This window comes from Penicillium samsonianum, assembly GCF_028829775.1.
Source record: "Penicillium samsonianum strain IBT 33392 chromosome Unknown utg000003l_segment0_segment0, whole genome shotgun sequence".
Classification (NCBI taxonomy): domain Eukaryota; kingdom Fungi; phylum Ascomycota; class Eurotiomycetes; order Eurotiales; family Aspergillaceae; genus Penicillium; species Penicillium samsonianum.
The window spans coordinates 6,597,097-6,609,713 of record NW_026643261.1 but is presented as its reverse complement, the minus strand read 5'-3'; the positions used below and the strand labels follow the sequence as shown (position 1 = coordinate 6,609,713).

At 47.0% G+C, this 12,617-nt stretch overlaps 7 protein-coding genes across 7 annotated transcripts; 3 read left to right on the top strand and 4 right to left on the bottom strand.

Annotated features, from left to right (window-relative positions):
• Positions 1-139: 139 nt before the first annotated feature.
• On the top strand, positions 140-1,635 carry N7471_006188 (uncharacterized protein; the record flags this gene model as incomplete). Its single annotated transcript, XM_057278907.1, has 2 exons — positions 140-574; positions 629-1,635. The coding sequence occupies exons 1-2, from the start codon at positions 154-156 to the stop codon at positions 1,633-1,635; spliced, it is 1,428 nt and encodes a 475-aa protein (XP_057138517.1). The 5' UTR covers positions 140-153.
• Positions 1,636-2,072: 437 nt separating this feature from the next.
• On the bottom strand, positions 2,073-3,782 carry N7471_006187 (ferritin-like domain-containing protein; the record flags this gene model as incomplete). The annotated part of the gene is made up of 3 exons (XM_057278906.1): positions 2,073-3,058; positions 3,085-3,325; positions 3,387-3,782. 3 exons carry the CDS (start codon positions 3,780-3,782, stop codon positions 2,073-2,075), a joined length of 1,623 nt encoding a protein of 540 aa, XP_057138516.1.
• Positions 3,783-4,567: 785 nt separating this feature from the next.
• Positions 4,568-4,897, bottom strand: N7471_006186 (uncharacterized protein; the record flags this gene model as incomplete). The annotated part of the gene is made up of 1 exon (XM_057278905.1): positions 4,568-4,897. One exon carries the CDS (start codon positions 4,895-4,897, stop codon positions 4,568-4,570), a length of 330 nt encoding a protein of 109 aa, XP_057138515.1.
• A 1,582-nt stretch (positions 4,898-6,479) lies between these two features.
• On the top strand, positions 6,480-7,303 carry N7471_006185 (peroxiredoxin-like family protein; the record flags this gene model as incomplete). The annotated part of the gene is made up of 2 exons (XM_057278904.1): positions 6,480-6,642; positions 6,714-7,303. 2 exons carry the CDS (start codon positions 6,480-6,482, stop codon positions 7,301-7,303), a joined length of 753 nt encoding a protein of 250 aa, XP_057138514.1.
• Positions 7,304-8,009: 706 nt separating this feature from the next.
• N7471_006184 (SDR family NAD(P)-dependent oxidoreductase) lies at positions 8,010-8,980 on the top strand (the record flags this gene model as incomplete). The annotated part of the gene is made up of 2 exons (XM_057278903.1): positions 8,010-8,082; positions 8,139-8,980. 2 exons carry the CDS (start codon positions 8,010-8,012, stop codon positions 8,978-8,980), a joined length of 915 nt encoding a protein of 304 aa, XP_057138513.1.
• A 191-nt stretch (positions 8,981-9,171) lies between these two features.
• N7471_006183 (isopenicillin N synthase family dioxygenase) lies at positions 9,172-10,279 on the bottom strand (the record flags this gene model as incomplete). The annotated part of the gene is made up of 2 exons (XM_057278902.1): positions 9,172-10,158; positions 10,211-10,279. 2 exons carry the CDS (start codon positions 10,277-10,279, stop codon positions 9,172-9,174), a joined length of 1,056 nt encoding a protein of 351 aa, XP_057138512.1.
• Positions 10,280-10,731: 452 nt separating this feature from the next.
• N7471_006182 (uncharacterized protein) lies at positions 10,732-11,955 on the bottom strand (the record flags this gene model as incomplete). The annotated part of the gene is made up of 1 exon (XM_057278901.1): positions 10,732-11,955. One exon carries the CDS (start codon positions 11,953-11,955, stop codon positions 10,732-10,734), a length of 1,224 nt encoding a protein of 407 aa, XP_057138511.1.
• Between the last annotated feature and the right edge of the window lie 662 nt (positions 11,956-12,617).

The window sequence follows — 12,617 nt, the reverse complement described above, 5'->3', positions numbered from 1 at the left end:
GCACGGCACAATGCATGAGCTTGACTACGTGGACGACTTGAATGCCAGTGTCTGTACCGGGCAGAAATAAGGAGGGGGTCTTCCCTGGCATCTGTTTTTCAACAGATTGCATTGTCATCCAAAGCCCGTAAACATTGATCAGCTTCATATTTTATGAATATGGCCAAACTGACGTCAGCCGGCACAAAACGCTTTTCTTGTCCTGGATGTGAGGCAAAGAACTTTCACAATTTGATAGACGTCAAAAATCATTTTGTCCAGCAGTGTCACACTGTCAAGTGTCCGAAATGCCAAAAAGTATTCAAACAAGCAATCTCGCTTATACAACACTACCAAAAATACGATGATTTCAACAACGCGTTGCAGAAGAAACCAACTAAAGTTCAACAAATCCAAACATCCAAACCAGTTGTGAAACTAGCTGTGGCCTCAAGCTCAAGGAGTGTTCAAAATAGTGCTGCTGATGAGGCCATGGGGGTCCAGCGACAGGGCTTTGGAATCCCAGAGCCTGATCCGCTGAGCAGTTCTTTGGTTTTTCTACCACTAATGAGCCTTGAAAGATTTCCTCTATTAGGTACGGGCCCCTGAGTTCACTCATTCACTTTTGAAACTTACACTGTTATCACAGAGGTTGAGCCACGTATTGCGACTCAGTTGCTGGATCTTCCTACTATTCTACATCCTTTAGAACAGGATCTCATCTTCCGATATTTGTGTGCACGATGCCATCCATTGAATCGCCTGCAGGCAGCAGGGTACATATTAGAGCCCACCTTGATGGGAAACAAGAGACGGTCATCTAAGGGAACTATTGAGCCATATCTCTTCCGAACCACTCCTCCTCGCTCGGGATTACAAAAAGATACGAAGAGACGCGCTGTTGCCATTGATTGTGAAATGGTGGAAGTTGCAAATGGTCACCAAGCGCTTGCATTCCTGGGAGCCATCGATTTCTTGAACGGCGATGTACTCATCAATAACTATGTTAGGCCAGATGAGGATGTTGTGGACTGGAGGTCTGATGTCAGTGGCGTGACACACTCACTCATGAGCAGCGCTATTATCGCCGGTGAAGCACTGGGCAGTTGGCAAGAGGCTCGCCAGAGATTATGGAATTTTATTGATGACTCGACTGTACTTGTTGGTCATTCTCTCCACTTCGATCTCGAAGTGCTGGGAATATGCCATACGAAAGTTGTTGACTCTGCCATTTTTACTGCCGAGGCTGTCTTTCACACTGCCTCGTCCACAAAGCCATTCAAGCGCGCATGGAGTTTGAAAACCCTTGCCAGGGAGTTCTTGAACTTGGATATCCAGATTTCCAAGGCCGGGCATAGTGCTTTGGAAGACGCATATGCAGCTCGAGATGTCGTCATATGGTGCATCAGGTATCCGGAGCAGTTCAAGGCATGGGTGGAAATTGCACGCGCCGAGGAGGAGCGTAAGGTCGCGATGCAGCGACAGCGAAAGGGTAAGAAAAAAGGAAATGGGAAATTAGCGGTCAACAAGTCTGTTCAACATCGGGAATATGAGGTTGGATATGATGAGGACTCTGAAATTCTTCATTGGTCTGATATCGCAGAGGGCTGTGGATGGCCCCATCCAGACACGGGGTATGATCCCTGGTCTGACTGAACTTGATGTTGAGGCTCTTAGGGGTATTCGAGCCATGCTATTTAGTCCTACGTATGGGTCAACTCCCTCTCTCTGTATTGGATTGGTTCTCCGTTAGCCATTTTATCTACCAGTAAGTGTCAATTGAATAACCTTCAATCCTACTGCATTAGATCCATTGGGCTCTTTGTTGTCAACATTAAAGCGGCATAGTAAAGAAAGTACACCCCAGGCAGGCCGTATCAGTGATATGAGCGAAGAGTTGGCCTCTGAATAATCATAACCTGCTTGAATCTACGAGCTAGTAGATGAGATCATGGAGAAATAAAGCAATACGCACGTATTGAATTCTCAGGCTTGGGATAGTAATATGAAGACAAACTTTTATCAATTGATCGTTCCTGCTAATTCTCTGCACCCCTTGACACACCCAGTAAATACACGGACTGACCACTCCCTCAGCCAGCCTGGTACAAAGCTGGACCAGCAACCACATGCGGGTTAATCAAGCTCAGATTGAATGGGCTCACATACGGATCACTGTCTGTGATAGCAATAAAAATGGTACCATTGAAAGCTGGGTCACCTTGGTACGTTTCCAAGCTGGGCTGGGTAGTATATCCTCGAATACCATAAATGGTACTGTTGGCATTGTTGGTACTGTTGGACCCGTTGGTACCGTTGGTGCTCTCGGTGCTGTTGGTACCATTCACAACGTACAGAGGGGTGTAGGTAATGTTCAGTTGCGACACCCAAAGGACATACTTTGCACTACCAGCTTTCGTCTCTGTTGTGGTGATGTAGCTGTTGTTGGGACCGATTTTCTTCCCGGGAAGATCCCACTGCAACAGCACCCTCCGACCTGGGGCCGTGAGAGGTACTGGGCGAATATTGCTAACAGAAGCGCCGCAGCCATTAGCTGAAGTAGACGAGTTGAATCTTCCGGAGCCTTTTGGTGACTTGGGGATACTGACGCCTGGTCCGACAGTATTGTTGATTCCCGTGGTCTGATTGAAGCCGAATCCTGCAGTCTGATTGAACCCGGAAGTCGTGTTGAGCCTTGAAATCTGATCGCCACTTGAAGTGAAATTATACCCAGTAGAATTGAACCCAGTAGCATTATGCCCATTTGTACGGTTATTACCCGACGAAAAGTTGCGCGAAGTCGCCGGAATCCACGGATCGGGCTGATTGACCACCATCAGGGTCGGGAAATTTTGCCAAATCAAGCGAGTCTGATTTTCAGGACAAGAGCTGATGAAAGGTGCCAGCAGTGTCCAAGCCCAGGACTGCGGTATGCCAACTTCAAACCACTCTACCATCGGGAAGAGACCCTCAAACTGACGGAAGATCATTTGCTGTCGTGCTTCCGTGGTGATGGACTGGGTCAAAAGAGTGGCTGCCTCGCGCGAGTCAAGATGAGCCAAAAAGCCATACACGCCAGCTTCCCCCAGCGAGTGAGTTTCTGACAGAAGTCGACAAACTCCTTGACGTTCGTGTACGGGTAGATATAGTTGCACTGCTGGGGGGCACCGGCTCCGAGGATATTGCTGAGCATAGTGGCGTGGCCAATCTCTTGATGTGCCATGAATGCGATCAACTCGCGGTCTGAAGCTGTCATACCGGCGGCTCGGAAGGCTGAATCGTTGAAACGCCTGAGTCCGTCCTGGAACAGGTCGAGCTCAATCCATTCCTGGTATAGAGCAAGGGCCTGTTGATTTTAGGTTAGCTTCTAGGCCACACTGCTTTGTCAATTTAGTGTGGATGCATACTAAAGACTCGTAGTCAAAATCGCTTTTCGTGTTGTAGACGGGTGTGCTTCCGTTGGTCCCGACACCACCTGCCGGGACATATGGAGCAGGCTCGGAATGGTGAAGGTTTCCATCCCCGGGATACGTTGTTGCTGTGGCTGCAACGCCTCCGCGAGAGATGCCCGTTCCGATTGAAGAAGCTGTCAGCGCACCTGTGGTAGTCGGAGTCCCAGTAAAGGGTGTATACAGCCTGGAGCTATTGTAACTTCGAAGTGGCGGTGCTGAAGCCGATGCATTTGCAGGTAGCACTGACCATTCGGGGGTTTTTGGTGGATCTTTTTGGTGTTTCTTTGGAGAAGCAGCCGCGAAAGGCAGTGAGCTCAATATGCTCAACAGAATGATACTCTTCCAGATCATCTTTGCCGAAGGTCAAAATCTCTTCAATTCAAGACAGAAAAAGCTTTTTTATCGCTGGTCAAAGCATTGGGTAAGTTGCTGTTCAAAAACCACCGGATAGATACAGACCTTGCGTAGAGTACATATAGTGTTACTTCAGCCAATATCAGCATATAAAAGACCACTAGTCAAGGCAATCCAAAGTGGGGGTCCTTGCTTTTGATGTAAGAAAATCGCACAATGGCCCATCTTCAGACCTGAAATGTGGATAGCTTTGAACGGGGATGAATTCCGAGTGGTGAAATTGCCACATGGTAATGGTAAGGTTCTTTGAGGTAATTTTAATGGCAATTTATGTCTGCTAGAGGGGGCGTTCTTTGTATACTTGGCTAATCAAGTACTTGCAATATACTGCAATTCGCACTTAGAGAACAACCTCGGGATGCTTCGGCAACAGATGACGTCGAAGTAGGCTTCCCCTGCCAACATTCCATGGACCTAAACAAACTAACGCACAATTAGAGATATCTGTGGGGATGGAAATCGAATCCGGCCGGACGATGCCGGATAACTTTCAGGGAACAAGGGGAAAGGCTATACGAAACTTAGTTGAACTATTAGCAGAATAAGGATAGAAGAATGAAATGTACTTGAAATTCCACAAAGCTGTAGAAATATAATTGGCCTTGTTGCCAACAGAATCCATGGAGAGGCGATCTTTCCCATATAGATAGTCCCGAAGCCGCAATATCAGAGTACACAATGCCAGAGCAGTTCATCAACTTAAACTCTATAAGCACCAGACTTCACTGCGTTCGCCAGCCACCCTCGCCCGAAAAGTAACCATAGGTGTCGCAATGGGGCACGTTGGCAGTGATCCTCACACCATTAGACCAAACAATCTCCAAAGTAGAGCCCATAATAGTCGCGGTGAAAGGCTCACGAGTCTGGAGGGACTGTCGGATACTTTCGAGCTCCTTCCAAGGGATATTCACGACTGCCGGGGCCCGTTGAAATGGAGCCGCCGGTTGGCCGCGAGCATTCTTCTCGAATACCCATGGCTCGCCGTTAATCATGAATACACCAGCCAGAGAATTTCCATTCTGGCTACTTAAGGATCCGATCCATTGAGGCATGACTGGATGGTCAGTGGAAAGCTCTGCAATCTTTGTAGAAAATATGCTTACTGGGCTTTTAGGGAACTTCCAGAGCTGCCCAGGTGTGACAAGGGGGAAGCGGGGAAGAGAGTTGGGGAGGATTTGCTTCTTCAGTGTTACATTTACATATCTGTCCAGAAGAAGCAAAGTTGAGGGTTTGCAGTGTAGCTCAGCAGTAGATGCATCATTTACCGCCATCTTTGTGATGATTTACCCAACCATACCATGAATGGATGTTCCACAACACCTTCGACTGTGGTTCTTCACCGCTCGTTTTCATTATGCAGCTTTTTAAGGTCTATCTTGTATATGATACGAGCATTGTCGAAAAGTGGGGACTTTTAACCAAGCGTAAGAACAAATCACATCAAACTATTAAATCCCGTGTAGAAGTACGAAGTGCAAAGTACCTGGACAGGAATCTGACCTGTCACAGGCCCCTTCAGTGGGAAGTGGATGATCGACAAGCGGCCCTTATGTATATACCCGACGTTTTCTATGCTTAGCACTCTGTAGTAGATTATAGACTTGGGGATATTCTGGCCGAGTTACTGGGTGCATTGTGCTCAAAGTGGCCCTACCGTTGAATGCATCATATAGATAGAACCATATTGGGCAGATGCTGCAGCCATTATTACCGTGCAGGCTAGACCGCTGGCATAGGTCTGTACAATCGCGAAGAAGTTTCGAGTAAGTTGATCAGGTTGCTAGTGAACTTAAAAACCGGGCATTGTTTGTATTAACTATGTTGTTGTGGTTATACATAAGCAAGTGGGCCAAGATAGACGGAAATAGTGGAGCATATAGCTTGGGTTATTGTATACTTTTCTTCCTCGGGAGACGTTATCCGCGGAGATCAGAAGTGGCCTTATATCAACTTAACAAAGTCCATGCATTAATGTCTTCCTGCGCCAAAAAGGCTCTAGAGGTGATTGCTCATTCTAGGTTTTGATTGGTAACCTGGGTGATTAATCCACTAGCGACCCGGACCTCGAGATAAGGCTGGGCACAGGAAGAAGAGCGAGTACATGCCCGCCCAAAAGCCTGGCCACCCCATCCATAATCACCAAAAATGCAAATTTCGACCGATTCTTTCTCGACAGATTTTATATGATAAGATATTTTTTATATATTTTTATTATGAAATTCAGCAGTAGGTCAGGAATATATCTCTTTCTAAAAGATCATTAATTTCTGACTGTTGAGTGGGAATTAATACAAATACAAATCGGGATTAAAATTCTGGTCCAGAATCTTCCCTTACAACTTCAAAATTGTCAACTCGATATAGAAAATTCTTCGTCAGATAATTCCTGGTACCGTACCTTGGCAGCGTAAGCATCTCTTTCGCCACACGATCGAGATCGAACTTGTCCGGGATATCAGCCCTATACACCGTCAAAGTTGGACACCACTATATTGGTTCCGGGGTATAGTCATGATGTCATATTCCACGGGTCTACTTTACGCCTAAATGGCGACCTTAAAAGGCTATTGTCAGACTATATTTTGACATTTCTACCCAGAATATGAATGAATGTGAAAATTATTTCAGGACGAGATGGCAACCCTCAATTTTTCAGGCGAAGGACCAGATTTCCTGACTGATGATACCCTCCATGAAGCTTATGAGCTGGAGATCCAATCGGAGAATGGTAAAAAAATTCGATTCGGAGAAGTCGTAGCAGGGAAAGGGGATTCGATAACGACGATTGTCATTTTTAGTGAGCTTTTATGAGGGACTCGAAATCGAGCGGGATCAAATTGATGAGCTAGCTAACTGACTCAATCCTAGTACGCCACTTCTTCTGCATCTACGACCAAGGCTACGTCCGAACCCTAGGTCAACAAATGACCGAAAAATTACTAGATACAGTACCCGCGAGTGCCAGACCAGCTCAAGTCATAATTCTCGGCTGCGGGGATCACTCCCTTATAGTCCCCTATATGGAAGAGACATCGGACGAATTCCCAATATACACTGATCCATCGGGGAAGATATACGAGAAACTACAAATGAAGAGGATATTTAGTGGATTCACAGAACCGCCACCCTATTCTGATTTCACATTCCTCCCTGGTTTTGCGAACGCTATGAAGCAGATATGGAAACGTGGATGGCAGGGTCTCCGTGGGGGGAAGTGGAATCAGCAAGGTGGTGAGTGGATATTTAACCGGGGAAGACTACAATTTGCACATCGGATGGAAGGTGCGAATGATCATCTTACTGCGGAGCGGTTGCTGGAAATCTTGAGTACGGAACACGGGAAAAGTGATGATTTATCCCCAACTAGGGGGGAAGGGGAAGACGCCCAGGGTCGAGAGACGCTGGATGTAAAATGCGAGAGCCGATCGTGTGGCACGGAATACCTATATATCAGATAATGCATGGCACTAGAAATCTTTCCCTTTCCGTTTTACGCAACTATAGATTGGTTGAGGCTGTTCACGGAGAAATCTTCTGCGAAAGCAGCAGAACAAAAAGCCAAAAAAGCGAGTGAGCAAAAGGCATGAAAGAGTTCGTGTGCGGGAGAAGGAGCTCCGACGTGCGAAGGAACATAATGGATTCAAAAAAAGTGGCAAGGGTGAGCACTAAAACGGAAATGGAAAGCCTCTCACCTGGTCTGAAATCCGGTTTTTATGCGGACAGTTCGACTATCGCGAATTTGGGCAAGCATTTGGAGTGGCCTGGGCCCAGTGACGACATGCGTCAGCACCTTTACTCACGAAGCATCGAAATATCACAATTCCTGGTTGTGAATGGGAAACCTAGACATGGATATCCTACTCAAAGCGAAAGTACGGAGCTTCCCTAAATTTATGCAATATTATTAATTTCAATATCGAGGTCAGCAGTAAGTGCTTGCGAAACCCATTCCAAAACACGCATTTGTAAGATGCCGAAACGGGTCGGGTGGAAAGTCGGGGTTGTTCCGCCATATGAGCAATCCTCGGCAGCGTCGCCGATCCAAAGAGGGGAACCTTGAAAGTCCCAGAATGACGATATCAGGAGATGATGGCTCGTTCCTAAACATCACTCTCAGTTCTCTTTCTCTTCATCCAAGCCCTCTAAATTGCCCAATTAATAACCATGGCCCATCTCCAAGCATCGAATCTATTCTCCGTCAAGGACAGGGTGGTCGTGATCACCGGCGGCGGAAGTGGTAAGAACCAATCCCACAGATACAAACAATGGACATATAAGCTAATAAAAACACAGGCCTCGGACGTATCATGACAAAAGCCCTAGACGCCAACGAAGTCTCCAAGATCTTCATCCTAGGCCGACGCGAGGACGCACTACGTGAAACCGCCTCGCAAACCATAAACGGCACCGTGATCCCAATCCAATGCGACATCACCTCAAAAGACTCCCTCGAGGCAGCCTACAAAGCCGTCGAGGCCCAAACAACACACGTCGACCTCCTAATCGCCAACAGTGGCGTAATGGGTCCGCTCATGAAGCCCCCGCAACCGGCAGAAGACGGGTCCCTCCCGCCGCTGTCGGAAGTCCGAAATGAACTCTTCAATGTCCCCATGGAGGAGTTTAACAAAGTGATGAATGTGAACGTTACCGGGTCGTATTACACGGTGCTGGCGTTCTTGCCTCTTCTTGAGGCGGCGAATAAGAGACGTCCGGAGCCGCAGGAGAATGTGCTTGCTGCCCCGACTGCGCAGGTTATTATCACGAGCTCCATTGCTGGGTTTATTCGCAAAGTGCCGTTTAGCTTTGCGTATAACGCTTCCAAGGCTGCGACGACGCATCTCGTCAAGATGCTTTCTACGTCGTTTGCTTATTATGATATTCGGGTTAATGGTATCTCGCCTGGCCTTTACTACTCGGATATGGCAAATCATGTCTTCCAGGCATCGGGTATTCAGGGTCGTGCGATTTCTGAAGGCTCATTCCCGAGGGAGATGATTCCTGCTACTCGTGGTGGTAGTGAGGAGGACTTTGCTGGTTTGATTGTTTGGCTGGCTAGTAACTCGGGTGGTTATATCAATGGTAATATCTTGGTTACTGATGGTGGCCGGATCTCTGTTTCGCCTGCTGTCTACTAAGTGGTGTTTTGTTCGGGCTAAGTGCAGTTTGGGTATACATAGACTGTACAGGTTTGAGCTTCAATGAAAATAGACATATGTTAAGTGCTTGATATCCAGATATGAATGTCGCTCATGAGTGAAAGGCAAATAAAACGGACTAAACGAAAATGATCTTCATCGGGACAATCTCAAGGTTGTTATCCAACTATTTAGTAAGTCGCTGTCAATCGTTGGACCAGGTATTCGCCTGAAGTAATCGCCGAGTATTTCTTGGGCACTTTGGTTTCCTCGCCAAAGGTTCCCGGTAGTGCTTCAATAAGTTTATCGTTGTTTGGCTGGCAGAAATACGCTATGCTGTAACGAGCAGGATAATCCGGAGCATCGTCCCCAGAGCCCTCGGGCGCGGGCGGCTGAATTACCCGATGACGGGTACTCTTGATGGTGTCATTGGACCATCGAGCGAGCAGGTCCCCAGCATTGACAACAATGGTATCAGCAATGGGAGTCACATCCACAAATGTTCCTTTAGGGCTGCGTACTTGCAGTCCACCGTGTCGATCCTGGAAAAGCAGAGTGATTGAACCGTAGTCGCTGTGCTCGCCGGCACGGACTTGGTTAGGGTTATTTTTGAAGACTTCTTTGCTGACGGGAGGATAGTGAAGCAGACGGAGGTTATTGTCACCAGCATTGACAGAATCGTCGAAGAAATGCTCCGGCAAATTCATTCCCAATGCAATGGCCTGCATGATATTCTTATGCAGGTCCTTTCCCATTTCAAAGAATGATTGCATGGTTTCTTTGAAATGTTTTCCTTCGTCATCGAGATGATCGGGCCAGCGATTAGGCAGGCCCTCGACTCCCTCGCGACCAAGTTCCATAGTCTCCTTGATGTCTGGTGCGGACGCACGCAGAGTGTCGACTCCGGTTGTCTCGTCAACGGTGGTTAACTTCTCCCGCCCGATAGCGACGTAACCACGGTTCGACTGTGGGGTTGTCCAGCCCAGAGAATCCTTCTCACTTTGGGGGCGGGCGAAGAAACGGGCAGATGACGCAAACACCCCGGATACAATGGATGGTGGAATACCATGTGCCTTTAGGTAGAGGAAGCCGGATGTTTTGAAGGCTTGGGTTATGGAAAGAGCGACAGCATGTTTATCGGATGGGGTCCCTGTGAAGAATGGGCCGAAGTCGATCACCTAGAGCAGATTCTATTAGTTGTAGCTTGAAATAATAGGAGACAGAGCATACCGGTATCATCAAATCATCCTTATCTACCGCAGCAGACGCAGGATTATCTTGGGCCGCGTTGGAGGCCATTGCATACACGGCTCCTGGGGATATGAACTCTGTTACTGTAAGGCGAAATTGAGACAGGGACAAAGGCCTGTAAAAGCTATAAAGTGGGGTTCTGTCTGAATGGAAAGGAAAGATCTAAAGAAGAGGGGAAAGTCGGGGAAAGGGAAGATCATACCTAGGTAGGTCAGCTGCATACATCAAAAAGATAAGCACATCTGGGCAGATAAGTATCAGATAAGCGTTGACCTCTTACTACATGTATGTATTAAATTTGACTGTTTGTATTGACATCTATTGAATTAGCTGCTATCAGACATTTTGTTTGCCTAGTATATTTGGACTTGGAACTGATAGCGCAGATCAATCCACACCCCCACTCCATCCACAGTGACCCAATCCTCGGGTCATGATCTCAAAGCTGAAGATAGAGCTCATATCGCTCATATCACTCTAAAGAGCAAGCAAAAAAAGAACTAAACACGCTGCTCACATATGGTGATGAATGGCGATAAGACTCCACTAAGGAACAAGCGGTGTAATTTCACATCTTTCACGACAACAGTCGAACTAGGAAGCCATTTGGCATCTCTGTCCTCCAAGAGCTTCGAGACCTTACAATCCTTCCCGCTGTGAGTTCTCAACTGAGTAGCTATCCCATTGACCGCGAGAACAGTAGCAGGAGCAACAAACCCGTATGGGTCCTCTAGAGACTTCATAAACGCAATGGAATCCGGAATTGCGGCAGCCAGGAGGTTCCCATCTGCGTCGAGCGACAGATTATCGAGTGGGTATCCCGTGTAGATTTTATCAACTTGAATCAGCTGGTCGCCAACTAATTTGTGGACAGTCACGACTCCAGTCACTGAATGAGCCACATAGTAGAGTCCGTTCTCTTGGACAATCCCGTTGGCAAAGGAAAACCCTTTGTTGGCAGCGACATGACACTTTCCTGTGTCAGATCGACAATATGTGAGGCTTCCTCCGCCAATCAACATTTCCAACTCCGCGAAAGTGCTAACCTTGGCGTTGTGGTCATTGGTAATCACGATTCCCAAACCATTCTTATCAACGGACAAGTTGTTAGGCGTGACGATTGCGTCGCTGACTATAGTTTTGATATACTCAAGGGTCTCTGATGCCTCGTCCAAATCAAATATCTCAATTGTGGAGTTCGCTCCAACGACCCAGGCATCAAGGAACTCTCCCGTTGTAGAATCGACTGGGGGTCTATGATTGATCAACCAGAATCGAAGTCTGCCGTCAATACTGCGCACGTCGAATCCATGCAGATCCAGATTCCCGAAGTAACCACCAACTTTGAGCTTATGGAGACCATACAGCCCGTCCGGGCCGGGTTGGTCAATATTCAACACTGCGATATGATCCGTGCGAGATCTCGCGGAGATGTTGTATTTGCTGCCACCGGGACTCCATCCCTGTCTGGATTCTATAGTGCTGCATGCTGCGTACAGTTTTCGTTCTTGGTCATCTAGCCACATATCCTCACATCCTTCTAAGAGAGGATGCTGGAGGCGAGTGCAGGTCCATGGGAATTCGTCAATTGATTGGATCTCTCGGCCGATCCCGATTGTGAGAAAGATGATGTTGTGCACATAGGCTTTGTACAAAATACCAAGGGCGAGCACAATCAGGGCCCATATCGCAGCCTGGGAGCTTAGAATTCGAGTTCGTGCCATTGTGAAGGTGAGATAATTATGTGCCTGATTGAAGAAGTGGTGTTGGGTTCCCGGTGGGTACCCACACTTGGGCGGGGCTAATAATTAGTGCTGATGTGAGAGCTAGATTCCATTGAAGTACAGAGTACTTTATTGACGTTTCAATATGAATGAGAAAGATACTTCGATGTGGTTTGAATGCTTGAATAAGTCTAGTTATTGCCCAGGTAGAGCCTTTTTGCGGTGACAATATTCCTACTTAGTGAACTCGTATTTTTCTCTTCGCTAGAAGGTGGACAGTCCGCGGTGTAGGATATTCGGTCCTAGGTGTTATTTACCAAAACATTTAATGGAGGAGTGCTCTTGGATGCGTACAAATGCTGGATATGGCCGAAAGTTACATCCCAACACTCCTCGATTAATCTTCAGCGCTTGTTGAGGTCTTATCCGCTCCTAGCCACTCTGCTTAACCACTCTTCTTATTTGCCATTGTTGCAACGCCCAATGCTTGTGCTAACCATAAAATTAGAATCCAATGAATGAAATAGTTCTACGAAGTAATAAGAAACTGGGTTAAGGATAACGAAAAGTGTTTATTAGTGATAAACAACTACCTTTCTTATTACACACCTGATTGTATCCTCTTTGCGGCTGCGAATAACATTATTCCTTATTGTTTTATC